General features: G+C 42.5%; 2 protein-coding genes across 8 annotated transcripts; one reads left to right on the forward strand and one right to left on the reverse strand.

Moving 5' to 3' along the window:
• Positions 1-4: 4 nt before the first annotated feature.
• LOC311501531 (protein C1orf43 homolog) lies at positions 5-3,817 on the reverse strand. The gene is made up of 7 exons (XM_084563413.1): positions 3,509-3,817; positions 3,311-3,412; positions 3,083-3,191; positions 2,952-3,005; positions 2,585-2,751; positions 2,431-2,489; positions 5-1,117 (listed from the first exon to the last, which is right to left on the reverse strand). The coding sequence occupies exons 1-7, from the start codon at positions 3,569-3,571 to the stop codon at positions 910-912; spliced, it is 762 nt and encodes a 253-aa protein (XP_084419539.1). The 5' UTR covers positions 3,572-3,817; the 3' UTR covers positions 5-909.
• A 1,029-nt stretch (positions 3,818-4,846) lies between these two features.
• On the forward strand, positions 4,847-26,194 carry ubap2l (ubiquitin associated protein 2-like). Of its 7 annotated transcripts, none has more exons than XM_084562916.1 (30): positions 4,847-5,027; positions 6,378-6,515; positions 7,227-7,304; positions 7,885-7,995; positions 8,687-8,861; positions 10,040-10,144; positions 10,289-10,334; positions 12,715-12,759; positions 13,902-14,008; positions 14,332-14,391; positions 14,497-14,549; positions 14,751-14,836; positions 15,018-15,198; positions 15,395-15,581; positions 15,667-16,001; positions 16,224-16,396; positions 16,662-16,782; positions 17,124-17,163; positions 17,300-17,498; positions 17,626-17,689; positions 17,942-18,275; positions 19,035-19,123; positions 19,215-19,268; positions 19,354-19,435; positions 19,742-19,959; positions 20,287-20,392; positions 21,562-21,687; positions 23,469-23,536; positions 23,620-23,814; positions 24,700-26,194. In XM_084562916.1, the coding sequence occupies exons 2-30, from the start codon at positions 6,420-6,422 to the stop codon at positions 24,793-24,795; spliced, it is 3,630 nt and encodes a 1,209-aa protein (XP_084419042.1). In that variant the 5' UTR covers positions 4,847-5,027; positions 6,378-6,419; the 3' UTR covers positions 24,796-26,194. The 7 variants fall into 7 exon arrangements, with proteins under 7 accessions (XP_084419042.1, XP_084419041.1, XP_084419043.1 ...); XM_084562915.1 differs by lacking the exon at positions 4,847-5,027 and adding an exon at positions 5,067-5,205; XM_084562917.1 differs by lacking the exon at positions 4,847-5,027 and adding an exon at positions 5,067-5,205 and having other exon boundaries at positions 16,692-16,782.
• Positions 26,195-27,418: the final 1,224 nt, after the last annotated feature.

Here is a 27,418-nt window from a genome sequence, read left to right on the forward strand (position 1 = left end):
TTTTTATCTCAAACCACAAAAAACAAAAATACAAATCACACAGCGGCAATTGAATAAGTTAGCATTGTCTGTACAAATATTTCACACACGTACAAAGATGCAATTGATCAAAAAGTACTTTTACATTTGGACTTCTGAGGAAAAATAAAATTTAATCCAGCTGAGATGAAAGACAATATTTGTCCTCTAGATGCGATTCTTTAGGTCCAAAATAAAAGTAAAGGCCTCAGTGTAACACACGCCTCTAAAGTGTGCTCAACCATAACAAGAGAAACTTATATTGAGACTTAAGAGTTGTTATGTTTTTTTCTACAGTATGACAAATCTTTTATTGACACTTGTCCGATCTGAATTCAGGTCCTGCAAGGTCATCTTGTTGGTTTAAACCTCAAATTGAACTCTGTTACAATCTTCTCACGGTTTCCCAGGAGACGGTGCAACGGCTGCTCACACCCCAAACATTTCCTGACAGCAGTCCATGATCTCATTTTTCTCTGTCGTGCCCTCCCGTCTCGTCTCTCTTAGGCCCTGCCTGTGATCCAGAAATTGATCTCAGCGTGCCATTTTGAACATGGCCTCAATTCCTAAAATGAATCCCGAGGAGAGAGGAGGGTTGCTGTGAAAGGTCCCTCACAAAATCTTTTTTTCTCTCCCATGATATATAAAAGAGGCGTGAAACACATTCAGAGCATAATTCAACACATTTACAAATGAACACCATTAGGCTCATCTGGCAGACACAGCAGAAGGCTTTAACTAAACAATGGTGCCACGAGTCATATTTAATTGACGGCACCAAAGCAATGATTGGCTCATTTTCCTAATAGCCTGTAACCTCGACTCTTCTCTCTTCGCGTCTCTTCCTCGGCTTCTCACAGGCGGGAGGGACCAAGATGCGAGGAGAGGGCCTCATAGCGTGCTCTCCAGAGTGTTGTAGTTGTCCTTGAAACTTTTGAGCTCCAGAAAGTGTTTGGGCCTCTTGCTGCGCTGGCCAGTGGAGGGCAGGTAGGTGACCTGGATGGTGGAGGGGGTACCCCGCACAGGAGAGCCCGTCAGGTCCTTGGCTGCAGACTGGTGATGCTGATCCAGGCTGGTGGTGCTGGAATAGGCTTTAACCCTGAGGGAGGCAGGAGATAAGTAGCTTTAGTGTACGAAAAGGTTTACTGAGTCCTCCTTCACATCTCTTCCGCTTTCTCCAGATTAGAAATTACATCCGTACTAACATACCAAACTTTGAATCTTTTCATACCCCCTCTGACCTTTACACCATTATGAAGCGGGCCCCCGGCTCTAGAAAATTAGTCTCTTGCTTTGTTAATTTTTTTGCAGCCCACAACTCTGCTTCTACGCAACATTTAAAGGAAGCCTGGGAGGTAGATCTTGGTGTTGTAATCAATGATGATGACTGGGAAAACTGCCTCACTGCTATCCATGGCTGCTCTATAAACTCTAGACACCAACTTATACAATTCAAAGTACTTCACAGACTCCATTACTCCTGTACCAAACTGCATTCTCTCTACCCCTCTGTCTCTCCGATCTGCTCAAAATGCAAATTGTCCGAAGGCACCCTAGGGCACCTTTTTTGGTCTTGCCCCAAACTACACTCATTTTGGACAGATATCTTTAAATGCCTAACTACAATACACAATTGTGACATCTCTCCAGACCCATGTACTGCAATACTGGGCGGGTCTCAACAACTCTCATTTCTAACCCATCACCAACAAAAGACAATACAATACTGCATGGTCATCGCAAAAAGGAACATTTTATCCCTCTGGAAAAGTGAGGACGTACCTTCTTTTAAGACCTGGCTGGCTGAAGTAACTAGCTTATTGCACCTGGAGAGGATACGACATAGTGTCTCCTTAACCTCATCATCCTTTGACCAAATGTGGCAACCTTTCCTGTTTTATCTGTCAACAATGTCCTAGAAACATTTATTTTGTGGCTGGCACTGTTTTCATTTTCACCTTGTATTTTTTAAGAGCAGGTGTGTTTTGTTTGTTTGTTTTGTCTATTATTACTACTGCTATTAATATTAATCTTACACTATTTGATTTTAGTTTTTCTTTTCTTTTTTTTTCTTAGGGTGGGTGGGCTGGGAGTTATTTCTGTACTTTTACACTTATGTTTATGTCCCTGTTGTTTACTATTTGAAAATCTATAAATAAAGTAATTAAAAAAAAAGAAAAGGTTTACTGAGCAAGATGGACACGTACAAATATAATACAACTTCTAATAATGGATTCTGTGTTTCCGAGGGAAATTACATGCATATACTGTATATAGCCACAAGCACTTTAAAAATTACTAGATGCATTTTCTTCAAAAGCTATTGAAGCCTTGCCCAGCCCTGGAATTCCTGTTCCAACTATGTTACAAGACTTAACGATTTCAAGTCTGGACCAGCAGAGCAGCACTTACACGTCAGCCAGTTCATTGAGCGCTTGTTGGTATTCAAGAAACTCAGCTTCCCCGAACACCTGAAACAAAGAGTTCAAATTCAGATAAGGCACAACAGATAACACACGGCATAGCCATTCCAACACGTTAAACTCTTTTCAACACTCAAACGCACCCCGGTCCCGTGGCGAGCGCTGTCGTAGCCTTCGAGCAAGCGGTCAATGAGCGCACTGCGGCTGCTCTTGATCAGAGAGTGGGAGTTGCGGAGCTCCATCAGCCAGTTCCTGAAGCTGCGTCCGGTAAATGCGCTGGGACAGCGACTGATCTCCTGCAGAGGAATTCCTGAGGTCCAAGGAGGAAGAAACAACAAGTGAAATTTAGAAAAGCTTCAGTATTACTACTAGCTACAGGGGACGTTGACTCACTGCAAAGGAATGTGATTTTGTAAACTCATTCAGCGTAATATGTGACTCAAAAACAGATTTATGATGATGATCCACTTTCAGAATCAATATGTTTGGGCATCAAACTCGATCTCTCACCAGAGTCTCGGATGGCATCCAGGGCTTTCATTCTGTACAGGTAGTTGTAGCAACCTTTGAAATATAAACAGTTATATTAGAGAAAATACAGACTTTGAAAAGACAACTTGATGCGCTGAAAGGTGACTCACTGATCTGCGATCCCCGCCTCAGCCGATCGTCCTCTTCTGACAGGAGACGAGGTTCGAAACGGATCTCTTGGACCTTGGACAGCCTGGAGTCAATCTCTTCCTTCAAACCCTGCAAATAATAACACGTCAAGAATATTTAAAGACTCATGAGCAGCTGCCTTGTGTTCAAACATTGTTAATATTATTAATTATTAACACTTATCACAGTGAAAATTCATCCCATCCTACCTTAGGTGCATTGTGGCCAATAGGTGCATGTGGTCCACGACGAGATCTCATTGCAAAACGCATGATTTGCCTTTTGACGAAGATAAACAGCAGCACGAACACCTGCACACAACAACATAGGCGGCAAGATAGGGGTTAAAGGTCATCATGAGCACACAACCGTGTACTAGCTATCAATTATAACTGTATCTTACTTACCAAGCTCCCATAAGCCATAACCAGCACAACATTAACCCCAGATAACGGCGATGAGTCTGCCATGCTGTCTGTCAAGTGAGTAGTTTATCCAACGGTTGATTAGCGAGCTAGCTAAGAGTCCAACGCTGTGTTGCTACATTAGCATGGTAGCTAACAGTCTCTTCATGTTTTCAAAGAATCGCCACCGTAGCACAGGTGAAACATTTCCAATCACATGGCGGCTTTTCAGTGATGAGAATAAAATTAAACTAAACAGATACGATCGAGGTGATCACATTCCTCTTCATGGTCAGCGATAGCATGTGTGATATTACGAAGTTAGCCTGTAGCTTAGCGAGGAGAGGACGACAGTGACAACTGATGGACGAGCGCTGCATTACCGTAATAACCGTATAAGAAGGACAAAGTCAAAATGAGCAGCCTGGTACTAAACTCTGCTATGTTTTACAAAAACATTTTACTTCACAAATCCATAAAACCCATTTTTTATTGTACTTTATTATATATTTGTATTATTTAAAATCGTAGTGGGTAATTTTACATGAAGAATTTTTATATTTAACTTCGACTCTAAACGATTTCTTCTTCCCTGATAATGAAATTATTGATTTCAGATAAGATTACATTTTTATGTTTTTTTTTGTAATGCAGCATACCAGATCAACCTACTAGACCTAAATAAATAAACATTCATAAATTAAATAAAATAAATATATATCATCAAATTTAAAAACGTGCACTCAGTTCCATCGTATATACACCATCCAAGAAAATCACGTCTTATTGCATTTTAGAAAGAAAACAAATGCACAGATTACTATTGCATTGTTCATACAGAATAAAATATGTGCATCAATTAATGGTAGTGAATATTTATCTATTTTACATGAAATATACTATTTATATTACCAATTGTATTGTGTAGTTCGTGTTATCTAATGGCATCACAATATTTCTAATACTCATATTACATATTATTACAATACACAATGTATATGACACGATACACTCATGTAATATTAATATTTTTTTATTTTTTTATTATTATTAATATTGTACTCACACAAAAACATTTACATTTACATTATATAGAGTACAAACAACATGGCTACCTGTTTTCAGACCGCCTCAATAATGATTCATTGGGTTTTTTTAAAATATGGAGCTTTTGATAATTTTTTGTGTACATTTATTTCAATAATTTTATTTACCGTTATTATATTTGTTCCGGTGTAATATTTGAATGTGTTTCTGATTTCTTCAGTGGGTGCCATATTGGTTAGTAATTATAAAATATTGTTTTATATATAGATATATAAATATATATGCTTTATATTTTTGCCGCATTGTTCTTGTCTGTGTTGTGCATCCCCCTTGTTGCACTGACATGTCAACCTCAGTGGATGATATGAAACTATATCAGTGAGTGGGTCACATGGTGCGGGTCCAGTTTCCTCGAAGCGCTCTGTAAAAACCACGTGACGCAGCTCTCCGTGGTGTCAGAGTGGAAAAGAAACAGGTAAATTCAGTCTCTCGCTTATTGTGTGAGCGAGTCGGCTCGTTTTATTTTCCCAATTTAGTTGTATCAACTTGGTGTTCAAGAATTATATCCTGCCCTAAATCTGACTAGACGGTCTACAGCGAGACCACTGGTCGGCCGGTTGTGTAGCAGTGTCTAATATTGAGCCGGGTTTCTGGTCAGTATCGCCTGTTATTTATTTTCATTTTAGGGGCCTGCAGGCCTGCCTTCAGCCTCGGTGTTTTTGTATGTCGAGAGCCCGGGTATCACATCATACTGGGGCCCACAGTGGTTGTGAATGTTGCAGAGCGCCGGTGCAGGATGTGAAGATGCTAACGCAGCTAACGCAGCTAACATTGCCCAGCTATGCGAAACGACGTTTGTCCGTTAAGCTAGCATGGCTACTAGTCGTTAGCAGACAGACAGACAGTGTCAACCGAGTGGCATGGGCGTTTCTGGTTTGTCTGGTCGAGCACGAAAGCTTTATCGCCCACTGGTAGTTGGTGAGCTAATTAAGTAGTTGGCTTCAAAGCTAAGTCGGCTAACCCTAGTAACGCATCGTTGTATTGGCAGACATCGGCACCAGGTTAGCTACTTAGCTAGCGGCTGTTAAAGTTAGCCTCGTTGTCGCCATGAGGCGAAGCCGTGAGAAGCGGAAGCCCACCGAGGCTTCAAAGCTGGATGCTTTCACCTCAAGTATTAGCTAGTTGGCTAGCATTTTGGCCATGTGGCTGGCTAGTAGAAATGGATGTGATCGTCGGGCCCTGGCTTTAGCCTCGTTTCTGCGGCTAGTCAAAACAGGGTTTTACGTAACGTGTGCAAGATTAAGGAGTTACTGTCGATAGCAAGGTTAACAGATTGCTATCAAACGTAGATGTACTTGGCATGTGTATGCATGTGTTTGCATCTCTCAGATTTTACCAGTGCGTTTAAAATACGTCTATTATGGTCTTTGCAATCTTATTTTGTCGTCTGACAGCATAGGTTAACTAAACACCTCCGCTTCTGTTTTGATAGAGAAAGCGCTGCATCGTGTCCTGGAGAGGTAAATAACTTGGCTAATGTTATGCACTTGCGAGCTGCAGCTCCTAGTGTACCATTGTACTCCGATTTCCTGGGTCAAGCCCGCGGATGGCTTTGGTTTTAGGGGGAGAAAAACACCCTTTGTCAACGTTTTCCAGGCGTCTCTAGAAACGGAGCTTATGCCACTGCCAGCTTCCTCACCACCACACAATAAGCTACTAGGCAGATTGAGGAAGTAGTATGCGAGTGTACTAGACACTGGTGTATATGACAGAAATAGGTCATAGTCACAAGTCTCTAACACTCCTCTCTTTCTTTTCTTTCCAGGTGTTATTCCTTTGTAAATACTGTTATTTGTATATACTGTAAATGATGACGTCCATGGGCGGGAACCGAGCCCGGGGCAGCTGGGAGCAGACACAGGGCCAGACACAGAGTCAGACACAGCACAAGCAGAGGCCTCAGGTATCTCTCCTCACCTGTCACACTGCCCAGATGCACAGTGATTTACGCCACGGTCCAATATAGGCTGTGATGAAGCGGCTCAATAGTGAACAGTACTTGTTTTGTTATGCAGAGCCTGTGACTGCAAAGTTACATAACATGCATCTACAACTGGGACGGTACCTTCAGATACCCTATGCATAGCTCAAGATTTAATGCTTTTGATAAGCTGACTAAAGTTAGCAAGGTTCAGCAGGATGTCCTTAACTGTAAACAGCATAGTTGGACAATTGGTTCAGTTATTCTGGGCATCAAAGCAATTTATAAATGAACAAAACTTTTACTAAGCAGTGCTCAATCTTAGATGAGATATAAAATTGCCTGGAAAAAGTTGTATATTGATAGAAGTGCTGCAGAAATCATAGGGCAACTTCTGTCCTGCTGTCCTCCATCAGATGATCAGGAAAGGTCTGGAAACTGTGCCTTTTTGCGTTAGATTATTTATGAACAAAATGTCCCAAAAAAATAAAAACATTAAAGTAAAATGTTTAATTGCAAAAACCAGAAATGTACGCAGTGTTTGCAGCTAAGCCGATATTGAGTCGTGCTGACTCATAATTAAGATTTTATAAATGGCCAAATGTGAATTTATCTTTGTTTTTACAAGAATGTAAATCTTGCGCTTCTGTTTTCTGATGCAAACATTTGACGTTTTTACCCCTCTTGGAACAGGCTACCGCAGAGCAGATCCGACTCGCACAGATGATTTCAGACCACAATGATGCAGACTTTGAAGAGAAGGTCAAACAGGTGAGCATATGCACAGCCTTTTGTCCTGCTGTATAGTTTATCTAGAGCCATAGTAGCACCACTTTGTGTTTTATTGGCACATTTCTGTATTATTGCATCTGTTTTGCATAGGATGTGTAGGTTTCTGTGATAAGAGTTGAACTGTGTTTAACTCTTGTTTGCTTAATATGCACAGCGTCCAGATAACCTTTTCTTCCTCTGCGTTGAACTTTAATTTTTCCGTCAAGTCATTCAGATTCTGGCATTAAATTATTTGGTCTGTCAACAATATTGATTGGGGAAAGAACTAACTAAAATGCTGTTTGTGGTCAGGCAGTTCAGTAAACAGGTCGTAGGGACCTTTTGATATTCAACTTACAAGAATTCAACTTACTACGGGTCACTTACATGACCCGTAGTAAGTTGAATTCTTGCACACGACAGCTGTTTAGCTGTTAGCTTACTCTAACACTAAATTCTGACCTGTTAGTAGCAGTACATATTTTTGCAGACTGTAGAAGAGCTTTCATTTTTTTTAGAAACTATAAAAGTCAGCCGAGGCTCAGTTCATTGTCTAATCACGATATTCCTCCTTTTCTAGCTGATTGACATCACGGGCAAGGACCAGGATGAGTCCATGATCGCGCTGCATGATTGCAATGGGGATGTCAACAGAGCCATTAACGTGTTGCTGGAGGGTAGCCCAGACACTGTGAGTATTGGCTTTGTGTGGAGGCTTAGCACTGTGAGGGACTGATTCTGGAGAAATCAGTGCAACACAGAACTGGATAGCCAATATTGATATTAGCCCTGTGAAGATATGAACACGGAGAGAGATTTTTCCACCTTTGACAAAGAAGTGTATCAAGTATAGAGACGTTTCTTCTGTTGTCTGTTAGACACGGTGATCTATTGAAGAAAAGTGACTCTTTTCAAAAACAACTTGCCTACATGCCTGGATATAAATAAAACTAGTAGACCATGGGCGGAAAGTGAAACCATAAAAGAGTTGAAATGCATCTTATCAAGCTCATGAATCACGCTTGATAAGAGGTTGTCAACTCCTTTGATTGTCAAGATACCGCCTCTGTGGAGAAAAGACTTTAAACGAGCTAGATCAATAACGCTCGCTGGTGAATAAATTATGAGAGGAGCAAATTTTGACTTTGATTTAAAGGCGCACCGACTCGTTAGATGTAGATTTACCCACCTAGTGAAAAAGAGTAAGTCCATCAGCAGCAATTTTTTATGCCCAGTTGGGTAGCGAGCTGACCAGTAATTTTTCCAAATTGAATGCCTTACTGTATCCAGGCCATCCGACAGCCCATCATACCGATATAACAAAGTCAGTGAGGGCAGTAGTACGCATAATCGAACAACATTGTGATGCTTTATTTCCTAAGGACTCCTGGGAGATGGTGGGCAAGAAGAAAGGGGTGTCAGGTCAGAAGGAGACCAGCCAGGCAGAAACCGGAGAGGAAGGAAAAGAGAACAGAGAGAAGGGAGGAGAGAAAGATGCAGCACGTCGTCGAGGTGGAGCGCCACGCAAGGGCCGCGGAGCCAGCAGGGGAAGAGAGTGTAAGTGCTGACCAGATCTTTCCTGGTTTACATTTCATAGTAATTTTCCAAATATAACCAGTTGATTCCTCAAAATAAATTGCTTTCTCTACTGTTTCAGAAATAAAGTAGAAACGTGGCAGAAGTTCCACAAAATGAATGAAAGGAGAAAATAAATGTTAAAACACTCAGTGAAGCACATGAAGGTTGCTGTGTGAATGCTCTTTCCCAACATAGCAGTAGCCACTCATTATCTTTCTATGTTAAAGGTTGTTTCCTTGCGTTATTAAGTCATCTATCGGCCTGTTCAGACATTACATTACGTAAAAGACGGGTGTGAACTCCTCCAGGACGCATTGAGTTCACATTTGAGAGATCGGATCTTTGGCCCACATGTGTCCGTGTTGGTATGAACGCCTTATTCATTCAGAAAAAAACACACAGCCACTATTATAATCACTATATCGCCTGAAAAGGAAAAAGCATTGTAAGTGATGTTTGTACATTAGCAATGAGAGCCTTTTAAAATATTCTGTCTTTGCGGCTGTTAACTAATTAAAAATAAATAAATCTAACTAAGTATTTACAAATGAAAGTATTTCCGTTTGTGGTTAAGTCTCTCAATCACTGATGTCTTCATTAACCTTTGAGTTATAATCTGAGGTTTATACAGGTCTAACTTGCATCAAGGTGGAAATCAATAAATAATAATTTAGAAGAATAAGAAGTTTTACGTGTGCCAAAGTCATGAGGCACACACATAAAACAGCGCTGTTCTCGGTTCTGGAGCAGCGGTGGAGATGCATTAGAGACAACCGCTTAAAATATTCTTCTGTGCCCCAGATGATGTGGGGATTTATTTACAAACAAGGCATGAAACTGAGATCGGCTCTGGAGACGCCATGTTAAAGCCAGGTCCGATCACACCTACCTAAAGCTGGTCTGAAGGAAAGGTCTGAACAGGCCCTATAAAACAGGTGTAAATATTTGTTTTCCCTGTCTGAGTTCCCAAATGGGTAACAGTGCCGCTTAAAAACATTGATCTTAATTTTGAATAAGGAGCTACTTGAGATCTCATACATTACCACGCTGTTTTGGTAGTTTCTCTGCAAGCTGTTAACGCATATTAAGTGATTAGCTTGATGACTGTTGGCAGCGCAGCGTCTAAATGTCATGCCGTTTGCTCTCTTCATAACTAGTCCGTGGTCAGGAGAACGGCTTGGATGGAGGCAAAACTGGCGGCATAGCTGGAAGAGGGGCAGAGCGGGGCCGAAGGGGAAGAGGCAGAGGAAGGGGAACCGTCGGTAAGTAATCCTCTTTAGTTGTCATAACAAGGAAGCTTTAGTTTTTTTTATTTTTTTTTATTTGAACTTACTCTGCTTCAACTCTTTCTTGTGGCAACGGCTGTCAAACTAAGAATCTTGAGTTACCTCTGGTTGTCTCCCCAGGAGTGTCTGGACGGCGAGGAGGCAGATTTTCGGCGCAGGGCATGGGGTAAGGGAATACCTGCGTTGCCTAAATCCAGAGGGCCTTTTGTTCCACTTTTACCTGTTGCCATGGTCACCAGAGAGCAGGACCCCCCAGTGTATTGTTTAGCTTTAATCCAGGGGAGGGAGGACATGTGACAGCCAATCGGACGAAGCAGCGTGGGTTGACTATCTCGCAGAGTGCAGTGTCTAAACATTTTATTTAGACTGAAATTTGGGTTGAGCCATTAAAAGGGGCGTCAGGGACCCAACTGGTTAACTTTACAGTCTATGCTCTCTGGCCCTGGGCTGTGTTTTGCCTGTTCTGTGGATCAGATTCTGTGTGTACGCACATGAGTGCAGTTAATAGCATGTCAGCTGACGGGTTAGCTTCTTACGCCGACAGTCAAGTGTCATAACAGAGGAAGTAATTTTTCTCTCAACCGTGATGGCACTCTTGACTAATTTCATCGTTATTTTGTAGCCGTCATCAATCGCTGTAGGACTTGAGTTGTCATAAGAAATTTCCCTGGATTTGATTAGCAGTCAGCTGTAATGTGACGCTAACCTGCAGAGTTTTAAATTGGTTGTGGGTCTGCTGAAGTAGCGTGCGCGACATGATGTGGCTTTTACTAGCAGTGTTAGTCTGAGTGGCTTCCCCCTCAGAGAAGCCTGAATCAAATTTTCGGTCATTAAAGCAAAAATATTGAATGTGTCCTACGGTAATAATACCACAAATATCTTTGTACACAGAAGCACTGCTAACTTAAGAGCTTCCCTGTGAGATGTTTGTTCAAGTGGTGGTGCAAACACTAAGATTGTATAATCTCTCGATGTCCTCTGGTCCTGTAAAAATACCCTTTGTTTTCAGATATATTTGTTTCAGTGTTTGACCCAGATATCGACTTGGATATCTCAAACACTTTAATAGGTTTTTCAGATGAAATTTAAAGTTCTCAGTGAGTTGAGTGATGAGGCTTCCCACTTGCAGACATACGCTGTGCTAGCTGAGATGATTTCATGTTACCTTACCCCCACCCCTCTCCCCTCGACACACACACACACACACTCAATCGCTCTGTTATTGCTTTTGCTTCTTGTTGCTGGCAGACACAGTTTCCAGCTTGGTGTCGATTTAATGCAGCGACTTAAAGGAGCAAACGCGGCTTTATAGGAAGCAGCCTTCAAGCAGATACGGTCTTTAATCAGTTTATTCCTGTGTGATGAAATGATGGTGATCGGGTTTGCATGTGTGTTACGTGCCACTGGTATTTTGTGCATTTAAAATGATGCTAAGGCATCTAATGCTGTTTAACGCCCATTCACACGTTTAAAGCTTTAGCATGAATACTGTGAGCTCTAACAGGAAACGAGTACTGCATTTCATTACTGATCAAAGAGATTTGCTCCAGAGTCGGAACACAACCTCAAATGAATTAAACGATCGAAAAGAAGTTGGCAAATTAATTAAATATGGAGGTTTTCAGTCAAATACAGTTGTATGCACATGTAAAATCCCATACAGACTCATGCTTTCCTTCAGTGGCCAGTAGGAGGAATGAGTACTTGGTAATTAGTCTGTTGGGTAATTCTCACTGGTTAACAAATCCAGATAGGCAGAAATGGATGCTACACGTGTCACTAAGCATAGCCAGAAGTTATTATCTCTTCACTGAACCTACATTAACACTGGAAGTCCATATCTGAATTGTGGTATATTCAGAGCGGATGTATAGCTGGCTTAACCTGGAGGAAGAATGAGAGACCATGGCTTCATCCGGCCTGCTGTTTTCATTTGCACCTCTTACAGCGCTGCCTCTTTAAGGAAACCGTTAGATGGCTTTGTGTTTCAATTCTCCACTTGGGTTTGAAGAAAAGTCCACTTTACTGTCCGTATGATCCTGTTAGCTCGAATAGAAACCTGGGGGAAATAGTCGGCTGCACAAAATGTTGTAAAAGGTTAGTTTGGCTCTGATGCAGAACGAGGCGCTTGTGAGAATCAGCTTTGAAGAAGATAACAATAAAAGAAAATAGACTCTAGATTTATTTCAGTGTTGGAAATTCTGAGTTATAGTTTCAGCACAAACTGCTTTAATGAAAAGACTTGCTGCATTTACTCTTGCATAGCCGCTATCATCTTGCAACAGATTTTGTGGCTGCCTTATGTAGCCTATACTTCTGGTGTGCCGGGGTTCTTGCGTATTGATCTACCGTGACTAAAAGCACACTGGCTTGCTTTGCATCATAGAGTGAGTGTAGAGTGGTTGTTTCAGTACTGGCATCGGCAGCTGGACGGTGTTTTTGCTTATGCTGCTGCTCTGGATTGTGGTGTGAAAAACAAAAGATTCATCTTCTACTTTTATTTTGTTGTTCTTATTGTAATTGTTGCCATTATTTTTCCTCTAAAGCCAGATTGATAAGGGGTCCAGATATGATATTGCAGGAGGTGAGAGGTGAGTGCATCGCCTCTGGTGTGTCTTATTCTTGCTTTCCGTAGGGAGACTCTTCACGGGCATTAAACAGGATGATGTGTAACACAAGACATTATCAAAACAGAACATGTTATGCCTCATTCTATTAATACGATGTGAAATGGATACGACCTTCCTGAAATTTAACTTTAAATCTGTTCACGCAAGCCTTTAATGCATCTTGATTAGCACAGGAAGGATCTTAGATTAATAATGAAAGCTGCTTGCCTTGACTAGAACTCAAAAGAAAAGTGTTGCACTTGATCATGTTGCTAGGTTGCACCAGCTGTAATTTTCCCAGCATACACGGATGTGTCAATTTAATGAGAGACATGCCGTACCAGGAAAGAGTCATTGAGAAACTACAAAAACTGTATGTAGAGGCTTGCTCGTCCTCCTTTGAATTTTATAAACCGTTAAAGAGTAATGATTTTATCTGAAGCTGGGCTCAGACTCACTCACCCACTTAAGGGTAAACTTCAAACGTATTCTCCTCTCTAATCTCAAACTTGTGCACACTACAAGACTTGGGAAGCAGATGCAAATGAAAGAGAGAGCGGCGCAATTTTCTACTATACCATGTTTGATAATAATCCAGGCATCCCAGATAAGCCTCGGAGCCATTTGGAAGGTTTACAGCCTGATCTGTAAACTCTTCACATTCCTAATAATCTTGGCCAAACGTCAGTTACAGAGGTAATGAAATGATTTCTCCTCTGATTCTCAACAGGGGTGAATCAGGGGATAAATCAGAACCCATGTAGTCTGAGCCCAGCTTAACTTTCTTGTATTTTCCCCTTCTGTTTTCCTGCTGCAACCCCAGTTATTCCTTTTTATGAAGTGTTTAGTCAAGTAAAAATGACAGCTGTCTTGTGGATTTATTCAGACAGTCTTCAAAGTTCAGTGTGCAAACAAAAAAAAAACATAGCTCACTCAGTGGTGGTTTAAACCCCATTAAAAACTGAATGGGGATCTGCTTCTGCTTAACCCTTTAAAAAAAATTGTTAGATGTTGTTTTGCAGGCATCCAGCTGTGACTTGATTGTGTGCTGACACCCCTTCAGCTGTTTTGGGAATGCTCAGTACACGGATTGAGGTCTCAACTCTCACCACTGTCTTTCCCAGGACATTCAACCCTGCTGACTATGCGGAGCCGACCCAGACAGAAGAAAACTACGGAGGGGGCAGTACCTGGAACAACACAGGAAACGTGGAGCTAGAGGAAGGAGCTAGTAAGTTAATTTATTAGGAAAGGTTACCCTCTCATAAGAGGAGGTAATCTTATCAGTTCAGTATCTGTTTACCGTCCAAACAATTTTACAAATCGTGTTCAGCAACCCAAAGAAGCTCACGCAGTAAAGATGAAAGGACGGTTTGCTTGTGTTCAAAGGACGCTCTCTTTTTGAAGCCTAGTGTAGAAGCTTTCTTCTTGAGCCATGTGCAAGGTTTAGAAATACCCGGATCCCAGACATATCACATCTTTATGTCTAGATGTCTTTTCATTCAGGGGACTTTACATTAGCTCTGATATCCTGACCCTTGTCTTTATTTCCAGGGTTGGAATACGCTGCAGGAGAGGGAACAAATTACCCACCCAAGTTTGACTCTACTCCTGGTAAGCCTGTCTTTAAGTCCCTTCTGTTTTCTAATGCATTCTCTATTCTGTTTGAACCACTCGTTGCCAAACATTATAGTATTGAACGGTTTCTCTTTCTCACAGGTGCTTGGAGATCTGCCACAGAGGAGTGGGGCACTGAGGACTGGAATGAAGATGTGAGTGTTTCGGGGCTTAACCTCTTGTACATGTTCCAAATATTAGGTGCTTTAAGCACTACTAAAGAATAAATTGAGCACTAACAGAGTTAAGTGCAGCAATACTAATGGAGGACTGGCTCGTTTTAGTTCTGGGTGTTTACTTTTGTACTGCCAAATATAACTTCTTTCCATCTTCCTCTGTCCTCTCCCTCTCTCCAGCTTTCGGAGACCAAGATATTCACAGCTTCCAGTGTGGCGTCAATGCCTCTTCCTCAAGAGAATGTCACCATCACCAAAGGACAGAGGTGTGAAAGCAAATTTATTAGTTCAAGCGTCTACATTATGGAGATTTATTTAATTTACTTGAATTTTTGTAAGCAGAGTATTGTGGCTGTTGACTGGGGGGGCAAAGATACTTGTAGGCAAGAGGCCAATTTTGAAATGGGTCAAAATTAGTTCATATCTAATATTTCTTCCTTGTTGTAGGATTGACCTTGCGGTGCTCCTGGGAAAGACACCCCCGTCTTCCTCCTCAGAGACAGAAAACGCCCCCATGGAGGCCACCCAGCCCCCCTCCTTGTCCCAATCACTGGTTTTCAGCAACTCCAAGCAAGGGGTGCCGCTCTCCCAAACATCCTCCAGCACTCCTTACACCCAGCACAGCATGGTAAGAACACCTAAAAATGGCACATGAGGTCTTAGATTGTGGATTGACGTATATTATCGCTTTACTCTGACATCACAGCTACTTCCTAATCACATAGGAAAAGCAATGTGCCATTGTTATTAAGATATAACTAATATTAAACCTATATATTTCATTATTTGTGATAATAATGTGTTAAAATCTTTGACCTTCACAGGTTAGCATGCTGGGCAAGGGTTTTGGGGAAGTGGGGGACCCTAAAGCTACCACAGGGACCACTGGCTCCCAGTTCCTGGAGCAGTATAAAACAGCCCAGGCACTGGCCCAGCTGGCAGCCCAGCACTCCCAGACTGGACCTCCCAACACAACTCCTTCATCCTGGGACACCTCACTGGGACAGTATGGTAAGACGACACCCTATGCTAATACTGTGGCATATTTAAAAATAATTGAGTGAGTTTTCTAACTTTAACTGTTTTCACTGTCCAGATATGAAGACTCAGCAGGAGTCTGCGATCCATACGCCCTTCACAAAGCGGCAGCCCTACCAAGCCGCCACATCAACCTCGTCCATGTTGGATGTTTTCCTGCAGGACAAAGGCCTGCCTCCTTCCTCATCGTCATCTTCTTCCTTACCGCAACAACCGACATCCTCACCCCACGCGGTTCCTCCACCTGCTTCCTCCCTTCCCAAAATGACAGGCGTCCATTCTATAGGTCAGCAAGTTTCCCCGAGTTCCTCAGATGCCCAGGGTTCAAGTCCGCTGCCTTTGCAGCAACACAAACTCAAACAGCAGAAGAAGAGGACCTCCATTACAACCAAGGTAACGCTCAAATTAAAATTATCGCTGCATGGAAAGTGTTTTGAAAAGTGTTGAAATGGTGAACCGTTGAAAAGAAAGATATACATTATTGGAGTGTGATGAGATGACATTGATCCTGGCACAACTGAGCTTGATGTTGAGACCAAAGTAATATAGTTTCATGGATGCAAAGGCTGTTAAAAAAACAGGTTTAAAGAAACCTATGCCCCTGCTCTTCCTCAGATTCCAGCAATGGCGGTGGAGATGCCTGGCTCAACAGACATCTCGGGCCTCAACCTCCAGTTCGGAGCTCTGCAGTTTGGGTCAGAACCAGTGCTACCAGAGTACGAGTCCACTCCTACGACTGCGCCACCAGTCAACCAGGTCCAGAACAGTCTCTACACAAGCCCCAGCAGGTGAGTACATCCCCAAACACACTTCTCATATCAGGTGACCTAAAATATGTGAAAAAGTTTAAGGAGGAAGAACCGTATGCTCCCAGTGTATCACCTCAGAGTACATGTAAGAATAGTACGTGATAATGTGCTCACGTGGCATCTATTAGAAATACTGGGATGTAATGATGGATTTAAATGTGTCTTCTACTCTTTAAAAGGGCATTTAGAGCCGCTAGTCGAACACAGTCAAACTCGGGGTTTTCAATTTCATTGTAATCTGCAGTGAGTCGACTCCATCTCTTTCCAACTCCAGCCAGATGGACCTGTACGATCAGAGAGCATCTCAGACACGACGTTACCCTCCCTCGGTCTCCTCCTCCCCTCAGAAGGACATGCAGCCCAAGGTAAGGCCAGATATTTTACTTTGAGTGATGAGTACTTGTAGGAGGGCCCAGCGTGGACACAATTCTCTTAATGCAAACGTAACGCAAAGCCCATTAAAATGAATAACTGCTTGATATTTGACATCACCGTATCGCCTCATTGTTCCAAGCTCTTGTTTTATTGGCTTGTGGAGATTGTGAAACCAGACTGGCGGCAAACCTCAGCAGCTCTAGTTAAAATGCTCTGCACATCAAATGAGCTTCTTGGCAACAGTTTCCAAGAGCCAGAAACCCCTCAACTTTTTATCAATGGCCTGTTTCCATAGAAACCTGTGAGCTCACCTTCATTGTTGGTTTTACAGAATGGCTTCAGTTCAATACAAGCAGCGCAATCTGTGGAAGGTATGTGTCTAATTTACTAGCTCCGTTCTTTTTGTGAAGTGTTGCTGAAAATATGAGACGCTTTTTTTTTTGTCGAATATTGTGAAAAAAATAATTTCACGAGTCTTTCTCTTTCTCTCTTTCTCTCTCTCTTCAGCTGCAGCAGGCTCTGCAGTATCAGTCAAGCCGGCCTCTGATTCAGTCACGCCAGCATCTGTCTCCAGCATGGGCACGTTGACGGACAGCGGCTCAGGCCCCGCCTCCTTGTTGACAACATCCAACCAGTCATCCCTTAGCGCTCTGGGGCACAATGAAGACCTGCCTCCTAGCACCATGCCCCCTCCTCAGCACAACAAGTGAGATGTGGCTAAACTTTTCACACCACTAGCACTAGCTTGGGTTAAGACCTTTATGTGTATCCAGGTTTCAGTAAATGTGGTTTGGTGATGACTGTAATGTGTGAACTTTACTGTTTTTCTGCAGCTCTCACCCGTCACAACAGAGCAGCCTTGCTCCTTCAGTCCGGACATCCAACTCAAGCTTAATGGTGAGCTCTTTATATCCTCAGAGCTGTGTTTTTGTATCACGTGAATCTAGAAACTGCTGATATTGCAGAGTTTTGTTTTTTACATGCAAAAACGCATGAGTTGCTCATGTAGTGAGCATTTATACAGTCCTCTGTGAGCATTTATAAAGCTGCATTTCCTGTGGCGGTAGATGGACACATTAGATGTCCATTCACTCTAATGGAAACATATTCCCATCAATCTTAACCACATTCTTCCTTTCATCTCTGCAGCATCCCGGCGTAGACGGTGACTCGAGCCTGCATTCGTCATCCTTCCCTTCCTCTGTCTCAGCCGTCGCGTCTTCATCTGTCCCCTCCTCCTCTTCATCCGTGGCTGCTGCACAGGTGTCCCTAGGGGCACCTCAGGCCTCCTCAGTGGGCTCCGCCACGGTCTCGGCCCCCTCTGGTCTAGGCGCTGTCAGCAATCTGGCCATGGGGCTCAACACTGCCTCCATGGGGGGCCCGGCCGCCGCAGCAGCCGCCACCATTTCAGTCTCCACGACGACCTCAAACATTCCCTCTTCGGCGACTTCCTCATCGGCACGCAGCTCTGCAGCATCCTCAGGTTAGACGACATGAGCACAAATATCACTGAATTATCTATGTGTTTCAGTCTTCAGTTGACATTGCATTCAAATGATCAATATACAGGACGCATTAACCTTGTGTTCATCATAGGTTTAGTAATGTTGTGGTATGGCTGGTTAAAATGGGTGCCTCAGTTTGCATTGTATTGATCAAAGATATGTATTTGTTTTGATGACAAATGATAACTTCCTCTAACCCTGTTCCCTTTAAAGGCTTTGTGGTTACGGTGTAATATACAGCTGCGTAACCTTTATCTTTGATCTGAAATACTGACAAACAAAAGAGAGACTATTTGGCATGTGAGCAATGTTTTGACTCGTCTTGACTGACTTGGTTTCCACTTCCTCGCCGTCTCTGGTTTGGTTTCCCCCAATTGACTCATCTTGTTGATGGTTTAGTTGTTCCCCTGAAGCGTTTTTTTTTTATTTCCCCGTGTGTCATGCATGCGCACATTAAGTTTGTTTTCTTTCCTGCTGCCCCTGCCAGTGCTCAGTTTGTCATGTGATACAATGTGGTCTTGTCCTTCACTGATGCAGCTCGGTGCAGCTCAGTTTGTAGCTCTGCGACTGACGCAGTACATCTGTCCTTGTGAGATGGAAATGTGGTTGAATCCTTTTCATGTACAAGTCAGACAGTAGTGTGTATGAACAGGTTGGGATTTGACATCGTTTAGTAAGAGGTAATTGGCTTGTTGGGCCAATTAATGGATTTCTTATGCTTGGTTTTGTGCACACAGGGAAAGCACCTCCAAACCTGCCACCCGGAGTGCCCCCCCTACTGCCCAACCCATACATCGTGGCCCCTGGACTACTGCACGCCTACCCTGTAAGTTCTGAGCAAAGTAGAGTTTATATCATCTGAGCTTTACCTGTTTATTTGTAAATAATCTTCTAACAAATTTCTTGGTAAATCTCAGCCTCAGGTGTACGGCTATGACGACCTACAGATGCTGCAGACAAGAATACCGCTGGTGAGTTCAACTGCTCCAAGAGAATCATTAGACACAGTCATACTACTGTCATTTTTTGTAGTAATATAACATTTTTCTCTCCCAGGATTATTACAGCATCCCATTTGCAACTCCCACGACAGCACTGACTGGCAGAGAGGGCAGCCTGACGAGCAACCCTTACTCTGGTGAGCCATCTTCTAACAACTGAGGCTATTAAAAAACGGGATTACCGCAGCAATTGGCAAACCTTTGTAGCTATAAATGTGGACTGAATTTATATAATAATCCTCACAGATTTAGTAGGAATGCACGGCCTAGCACCGAGAGCCATATTTCTGGTGATTAGCTGAGAATTTTCCAACTAGAACAGGACTTGTCCAAGAACCTTTTAGAAGTGGCACAGATTATTTTTCTACTTCGTGTTGTTGTTCTCACACGTCGCATATATCCTTTAGATTTCTTAGTAATTTTACCCCTTGTGTCATTTTCAGGTGACTTATCGAAGTTCGGTCGAGGTGACGCATCCTCCCCAGCTCCGGCCACCACGTTAGCCCAGACGCAACAGAATCAGACCCAGACGCATCACACGACACAGCAGCCCTTCCTCAACCCCGCGCTGCCGCCTGGCTACAGCTACACAAGCCTCCCATATTACACTGGCATGCCAGGCCTGCCCAATACCTTCCAGTACGGACCTGCTGTGTTTCCGGTGAGAAAACTTGTCTCCACAAGCCAGATAACTTTGCTGTCCTACTCTAAATGCAAAAGGGAAACATTATACTATGCCAGGGAAAATAGGTGGGTATGGACCGGAGAAGGATTAAGTGAAACTAAATTTGATGTGTGTGTTATTGTTCCATTAGAATACAAGATGATATTTCAGTATTTTTCCTCTGGTCCACATTTTCAGATTACTTTTTTTTTTTCTTTGCAAAAATGATATAAATAAACTCATGAATAAATGAGGAGATTTCAGTTTCCCCTTTTCCTCTTACCGACTCGATTACAATACGCACCCGGTTTTGTTTCCGTCTAGGTGGCTCCTACCTCGTCAAAACAGCACGGTGTGAATGTCGGCGTCAATGCATCCGCCACACCCTTCCAGCAGGCTAGTGGCTACGGTTCCCATGGATACAGCACTGGTGAGGGACTAAACGGCGTTGTGACGGCATGTTTAGAGGGTCATGCAGGTCCCGCTCCGTATACTTGCATACCGATAACTTTTGTGTTGATTCTCACAGCGAGCCCATTGATTTTTCTTATTGGTTGTGGAGTGCATATTTCATTTGAGCGCTGCGGCATCTGCAAGCATAAACATGGTGCTTGTGTTATGGCATTCGTTATGCTTGTGCCAAGACAGTTGTTCATGGTTCTAAGCAACATTCCTGTCCAGTCAGGGAACTAGAAGTGCATCTGCATCTTATTTGCGAGTTGAAAACTGCAAAGGGAACATGCTTCACTAATGGACCTGTTTGATATGAACAAGCAAATATCTAATGTCACTTTTATTAAAAGGCTTATGGTAATTTTTATGGGAAACGGAAAGAGAAAAGGGTTGGCTGGCTATACCAGCTTAAAAACAGAGGGCTTACATCATTGGCTTCCTGCTGTCTTCCATGGCTTGCTTTGCTCATTTCAGAAAGGGGAATTTGCCCCGGGGCTTTATCATCGACCACATCTCCTGCAGACACCTTCAGCATAAACACATCAAGCCATCATCTTCTCATATTTCTTACTACGATTCTCGTTCGGGCCCGTATTCTTTCAGCAGTTTCATATTTTTCCAACAGCCTTCTGGTATCATCACTTTATACTCTTTGGGTTTTCTTTGTCAGTAATGCTGTAGTTTATCTTCATACTTTATCACTCAGTATCCACCTTGGGACACGACCACGTGCGACACCTATTTGTTCTAAGCTGCACCATCTGCTGCTTTCTGCCATCACCCAACTCAAGCTCACTCTCCACCCCCTCCCACACACACACCCTGCCTGCCCCCTCACTTCCCTCACCTCCTCCCTCAGACTTGGGTCAAATAGTACTTGCAAATGAAGTTGGCGTTGATTCTGACCTGCTTGTTGAACCGGACGGACAAGCTTTGCCGCACGGACGATGCACTTGGTGTCAGAGTTCAGATAATTGCAAGAACTCGACACCATCGGTATTGTCACAATTTGGTCAAACCTGTCCGTGTGGTGCAATCTCAAACAAACGCTATGAATTATTTGCAATTGCTATCTGAGGCAGGTCTGCCTCCCCTGCCTGGTGTGTCTAACGCTGTGGGCTGCGGCTGTGTGTCTGACTGTTGCAGGCTATGAGGATGTGGGCCAGGCTTCAGGGAGTGGGGATTTCTGTAAGGGCGGATACGGCACTGCCGTGGCCGCTGCCGCTTCTGCACAAAACAAGCCAGCCAGCTCTGTCACCGGGCCTGGAGTCGGTGAGTGCCGCCACATGCCAAATTAAAACGACAAGAAAAAAAGAAAAAAAAACCCTGTCCCTCCCGTCTTCCTCCTTGTGTCACCAACCATCCTTCTTCCCCCTCTTTGCTCTCGTTCCTTTGCCTCATTGCTGATGAGCTGTGCCTGTGGGAAGACCCGTCACACTACATATGCTTTTAGACAGTCTAGTGCAGTCTGCCTCTCTGAAAAGCATTGTTTGCCATTCTTTCTGTTACCTGTTTTTTCCCAGGGTAACTCATCATCAATCTAACTTTTAGATTTCAAACGTCCCGCGTGTATTTATCGGGTTCAGAGTCAAAAACGTTGCAGGGTCTAACGATCATTTCTGCTACAAACTGATTATGAGTTACTCTGGTTGATGTTCTCCCATGTCTCCTCCCTGTTGCTTGCTCTTCTCTCATGTTATCATTGCTGGTATGTCCGTCTCCAGAGTTTACCGTCCTGTGAGTGGTGTAGGAAAGAAAGGGCGACAAAATGTCCACAAAATAATCCCGTGCTCTCAAATGTGATGTTTGAAAGTCTTCTCATCAAAACATGCTGAAAGAGTGCGCACTAAACTACACATGGTACCTGAATGGAAACAAATCCGACTTGTAAATATGTTTGTTTAAGGGTTTGATCATCAGTATTTCTGCCACGACCTCCACTGAAGTGTTTTATGTTGTCTTGTGGTTCTACGAAGCAGGGATCATGGGGGTGCATATGTTCGGTCCCTTTTTAAACATGAGACTTGTCAAAGTAGAGGTGATCCCAGGTTTTTCTCTAGGTGACTGGGGTATAAAAGCAAAATGTGATCCGTCACGTGTCTACCTCCAAACACTTTGTTCTCTAATAATGCCACAACTTCGGATGTTATAATTTTCACACTATGCTGAGCAGAAATAGCAAATCAGCCAAGGTTCGTGACCTGCTTAGACAAGGTCACGAATGGAGCAGTGGAAAAAGAAAAGCGTGTCGCCAACTTCTACTGAAAAGCTGCCACTAATGCTTGTTTTTTTAGTGTGAGTTAGTGTGCTAATGTTATTTTGCTAAATAACTTGGTCCATAAACTGTCAGAAAATGCTGAAAAGTTTGTAATACACTGTCCTAGACTTCAAGGCAGTGTCTTCAGAAATCTAAAAATATTCAAGACAAAGAAAAACGACTAGTGTGCACAAGCTTGGAAAAGTGACTTGATGACATGAGAGTGTATAGAATAATTATATGCTGACTACACTTTTGCTCCTGTGGGGACAGACTTCCGCCTACAAGAATCTTACTAAGAGTGTTGCCTCTAGAAGTGATCTGAACTTACTTCAGTACATGTGCTCAGTCTTCTTCCTCCCTGTTCTTGCATCTCCATGGCGATACAGGGGGGCCAGTGTCTGCCAGAACAATTGGAGCAGTAGCCACCAGATACAGTCAGACTTGAACCGCTGCAGCTGACTGGAGCTGATAATAACGCATCTTTTCTCTCGTCTCTTCTAACTAGCTTCTCTTTACCGTCCTCACTAAAGAGAAATTCTGCTGAAATAATCTATGAACTCGTTCTGGCATAGATGTCCCAACTTGGAATTTCACAGTATTTTCTTTTTGTTTTTGAAGTGCTTGGACTTTTCTCTCCATAAACTAATTATCTTTATTCATTTCATTGTTGTTAATTCACCAAATGGCAGTCATGCCGGTTAGAATCCGATTATAACCATGTGGCTGATGCCCTTTACATGTTCAGATGACCTGTTTTTACACTGAGCTTGTCCCGTCTCCCCTGTCTCTGCAGGAGTCTCTGTGACGTCAAGCAACACGGGAGTACCAGATATTTCAGGGTCTGTTTACACAAAGACGCAGGTAATTATCTGTACGATTAAATTTGTCATATTAGTTTTAAATCAAGCAAAAAATGCAATGACCGCTCCTGCTTCCTCCTGCAGTCGTTTGAGAAGCAGGGTTTCCACGCTGGGACGCCAACGGCTTCGTTCAGCCTCCCCTCTGCACTGGGGAGCGGGGGTCCCATCAACCCCCCAGCTGCAGCTGGCTACGCTCCGGCCCCTTTCATGCACATCCTGGCGCCACACCAACAACCCCACTCTCAGATTCTGCACCACCACCTGCAGCAGGACGGACAGGTAGAGTATACATGCTTTATACTGGCCTAACGCACCTTTTAGCTTTTAGGTGCATGAATAGTTTAATTTTTGAGATTGTATTGATAAACCATAACATTATGAAGTTGCTTGAAGAGAATCAAACGAGCCGGACGTTACTTGAATCAAGAGCGTCGGTACGGACTTCGGGAAAGATTAACGTCTCGTGCCACTAACTAGTTTTTCATTTAAAGTCTCCATTAATTCAAATTTAATATTTGTTTTTATGTCTTATACTACACGTCACTTAAATGGCCAGTATTGAGCTCAACATTAACAACAAATGTTTTTTGCAGGTATTCTTAATGGTGTTTTAGGTGTTTTGTTTCCTGAAAAACGATTTAAAAATGTCGGCGACTCACCCTGCACTCGGGGGCGTATACCAAGTTTACGTCCAATTAAAAGCTTTCGTTCAGGGCTCCAACTTGTATTCTCTTTGCCTGCTTTGGCCTTTGGAGCTGACCAATCAGAGATGCCTGGGCACACAATAAATGTTTGGTATCAAATGACACTACACTAGCTGTTTCATAGGGATTTAAAAAGTGTATGCGAATGAAAATATATATTTGGATATATGTATATTTTAAATTTATCCCCCCACTGTGGGATGAATTAAAGGATAATTTTAGCTTAATTCAGTTCAGGTTGAAGCAACTAAAAGATGAAAACATAATGCACACCGTCATGTGCACATTAACATATATATGTGACTATAGGTAGATGCAGAGGGTAAGTTGATCATAAAATACCCAGCAAGCTGAATCGTAAAACATGCATAGAGAGATCATTCAGCTGTGCAGTATTTGAGTAAACACATATTCTAAAGTGACGGCGCCCTGCTGAACTTTGTCCTTTCTGTTTCAACAGAGCGGCACTGGACAGCGCAGCCAGAACGCCTCCATTCAACAGAAGTCTCAGATCAACAAGTCGGCATACAACAGCTACAACTGGGGCGCAAACTAACATCCACCCACGGGACCCCCCCCCCACCACCCCCCACCTCGCCGCACTGTTGACAAAGCTGGAAAGGGGGCTCGTCGCTCCTTCCGCAAAACGTCTCCACATGTAAACTCCCTCTTCCTCCTGCAGAGATTTCCCTCCCCCCAGTCTCTTGGCCCAGCACTCCTGCAGCTCTGGCCGCGGTCAGAGGAGGTGCTGTGCCGAGAGAACGAGCACCGTTAATGATGCATGGGTGGGTGGGAGGGACAGGAGGGGCTTAGAAGTGAGGGAAGATCGGAGCTATATGCTAATAGAAATACACCATCAAAAGGTGAAATATTGAGTGTTGGGAATTTGTATCGTGTTAATCCCCCTGCCCCACCCCCCTTTTCTTTCACTTGTATGTAACATAGAACTGTTTTCTAAAAGAATGAACATTTCCTGTATGGTCTTATTTTTTTTTTTTTTTTTTTTTTCTGTCTTTTTCCCCTTTTTTTTTTTTTTTTTTTCTTGCTGAAGGGGAGGAATGAAAGAATATCTGAAGGTGGGGGGACAGGCTGGTTTTGTATTTCTCACCCTCAACTCCCCACTCTTTAATTTCAGTGCAAACCTCCCTCCCGTACAAAATATCCAAACACAATAATTTGCCGTTGAATGTTTTTGTTTTTTCTTCTTCTTCTCATTTTTATGTAACTTTTAGTTTGAAGAAACAATTCTCTAAATTTGGTAGAGTTGTGAAATTTATTTTTTACCAAATATAGATATATTATATATAAAGACATATAAGCAAGCTCTCACTGGCTTGGACTGTGAGGAAAGTGTGTTTGTCATGTGACTGCGTGCATGTTTGTACACACGGGGGGGGGGGGCCGCGGTTGTGTACTGTGCTTTGTTTTTCGCCTAGCACAGGATTTTTAATTATCCAATGCTTGCACAGTAACTGTTCCCATGAATTCGAAATATGTTGCATAAGGGTCCCGCTTGTTTTGAACGATGTTGAGAATGACTTCCAAGGCCAATACACACCCAGTCTGCCTTCCAGTGTGTTTTATTTTCTTTGTTTCTGAGGCCCCCCGCCACACATCCTCCCCGCTCCACCACCTGTCCCCCTGACATTATAAGGAAATCTGCAGCGTTGAATACTGATGGACAGAATTGTACTATGGGTTTTTTTCGTCAGTGATTTATTTTTTTTTTCTTTTTGTACTGTGCGTTTTAAACAAAAAAAAAAAGATTTAAATGGATAAACTTGTCTTGTACATATATAAAAAAACAAGTACTGTAGTCCCTGTTTGTTCGATGGCTTTCTCCTTTTCCTTCTCAAATCCTTGCAGACTTGTTAGCTTTTTTTGTTTCATATTTTTTTTTTATTTTGTAAAAATATATAAATATTAAGTAAATAAACAAGAGAAAGACATTTTCATCATTTTGGATGTGAATGTCTTTTAAGAAACCATACTTCTCTCGTGGCTTTTAAATGCAGCAGCAGCATCTCTTCTTCCAGGGGTTCGACGGGGATTCCAGTGATGTCCTTGATTCGTCTTAGTTTAACCGGACACTTGATTGGCACGCACTGTAAGACGCAACTTCTTCCATAAAGCTTTAGGTACGAGTGAACCGTCTGATTCTGAGGCTTTGGGTTTGGTTGCATACCTCAGGAGATCAGAGGATTAAAACGCCAAACGCAGAACCTCTCCAGATATTTGCTTTTTGTGTTCTTTGTTGACATGATTTGGATTAACCTTTGTATCCAAATATCCACTTCCATGGGGTTCTCACAGCTACTGAACAGATTAGACGCACCAAATGTGTAAGATGTTGCCTAAATATGTGCCAATCATATTTATATTTTCCTCTGACATCTACTGAACACTGCATTTCAAAGTGAAATAAGTTAGAGCTGTTATAGTACATTTAGGTAAACATTTAAATACATGGCACTTAAATAGCAGAAGGTTTAGAGTTCTTTCAACACTGAGAAGAAGCTCAAGGAAACACTTAAAGTGCAGCTTTATTTGGGAAAACATCCTGTTAAACACATGTATATAAACTCTAAATGTAAATGTTTACGCAAACCGTCCACTTACACATTTATAACGCACGGCCCGTTGTGGGAGTAAGCACTGAACTCCAGTTACGCTTCACTTGTACCCAGGAGGCTGCAGTGGAAGGATTTAGGCATTTATTTACAATATAAGGTATTATTTATTAAACATACTTTAGACTTTTTTTATATATACGTTTTGCATTGACAAAAGTTCAGTCAATTAAATGTAAAATGTATTTGAATATTATATTTGAACATATGAGACGCAGTATATTGTAGTTGGGGCTAATTTCAAGTATTATTGGGTAGTTTAATCCAGTGGTTTTTAACCACTGTGCCGTGACACACTAGTGTGCCGTCGGAAATTATCCAATTTCACTTAATTAGTCTAAAAAACATTTTTTGAAAACAAATTAACTATTATCTGTAAATAATATCCCATTGTCAAGTGTCTGTGTATATCTGTGTACCTATAGGCCAAGAGCTGTGTTCATCCAAACAGGCCAAGGTTTCACACGGAATGAGTAGAAATATGAACGATCATAAGACTTTTTTCTTTGTGTTTATTTGATTCCTATTCACACACTTTGACAAGAATGG

This window comes from Chelon labrosus (assembly GCF_963514085.1).
Source record: "Chelon labrosus genome assembly, chromosome: 16".
Lineage (NCBI taxonomy): Eukaryota > Metazoa > Chordata > Actinopteri > Mugiliformes > Mugilidae > Chelon > Chelon labrosus.

Excerpts from the sequence above, each read along its gene's own strand:
- ubap2l (XM_084562916.1), top strand. The coding sequence starts at position 6,420 with ATGATGACGTCCATGGGCGGGAACCGAGCCCGGGGCAGCTGGGAGCAG. Across the intron at positions 8,862-10,039 it reads AGCCAGCAGGGGAAGAGAGT|TCCGTGGTCAGGAGAACGGC; the intron begins GTAAGTGCTGAC and ends CTTCATAACTAG. Across the intron at positions 10,335-12,714 it reads TTTTCGGCGCAGGGCATGGG|CCAGATTGATAAGGGGTCCA; the intron begins GTAAGGGAATAC and ends TTTCCTCTAAAG.
- LOC311501531 (XM_084563413.1), bottom strand. The coding sequence starts at position 3,571 with ATGGCAGACTCATCGCCGTTATCTGGGGTTAATGTTGTGCTGGTTATG. Across the intron at positions 3,413-3,508 it reads TTATGGCTTATGGGAGCTTG|GTGTTCGTGCTGCTGTTTAT; the intron begins GTAAGTAAGATA and ends TGTTGTGTGCAG. Across the intron at positions 1,118-2,430 it reads CTCAATGAACTGGCTGACGT|GGTTAAAGCCTATTCCAGCA; the intron begins GTAAGTGCTGCT and ends TGCCTCCCTCAG.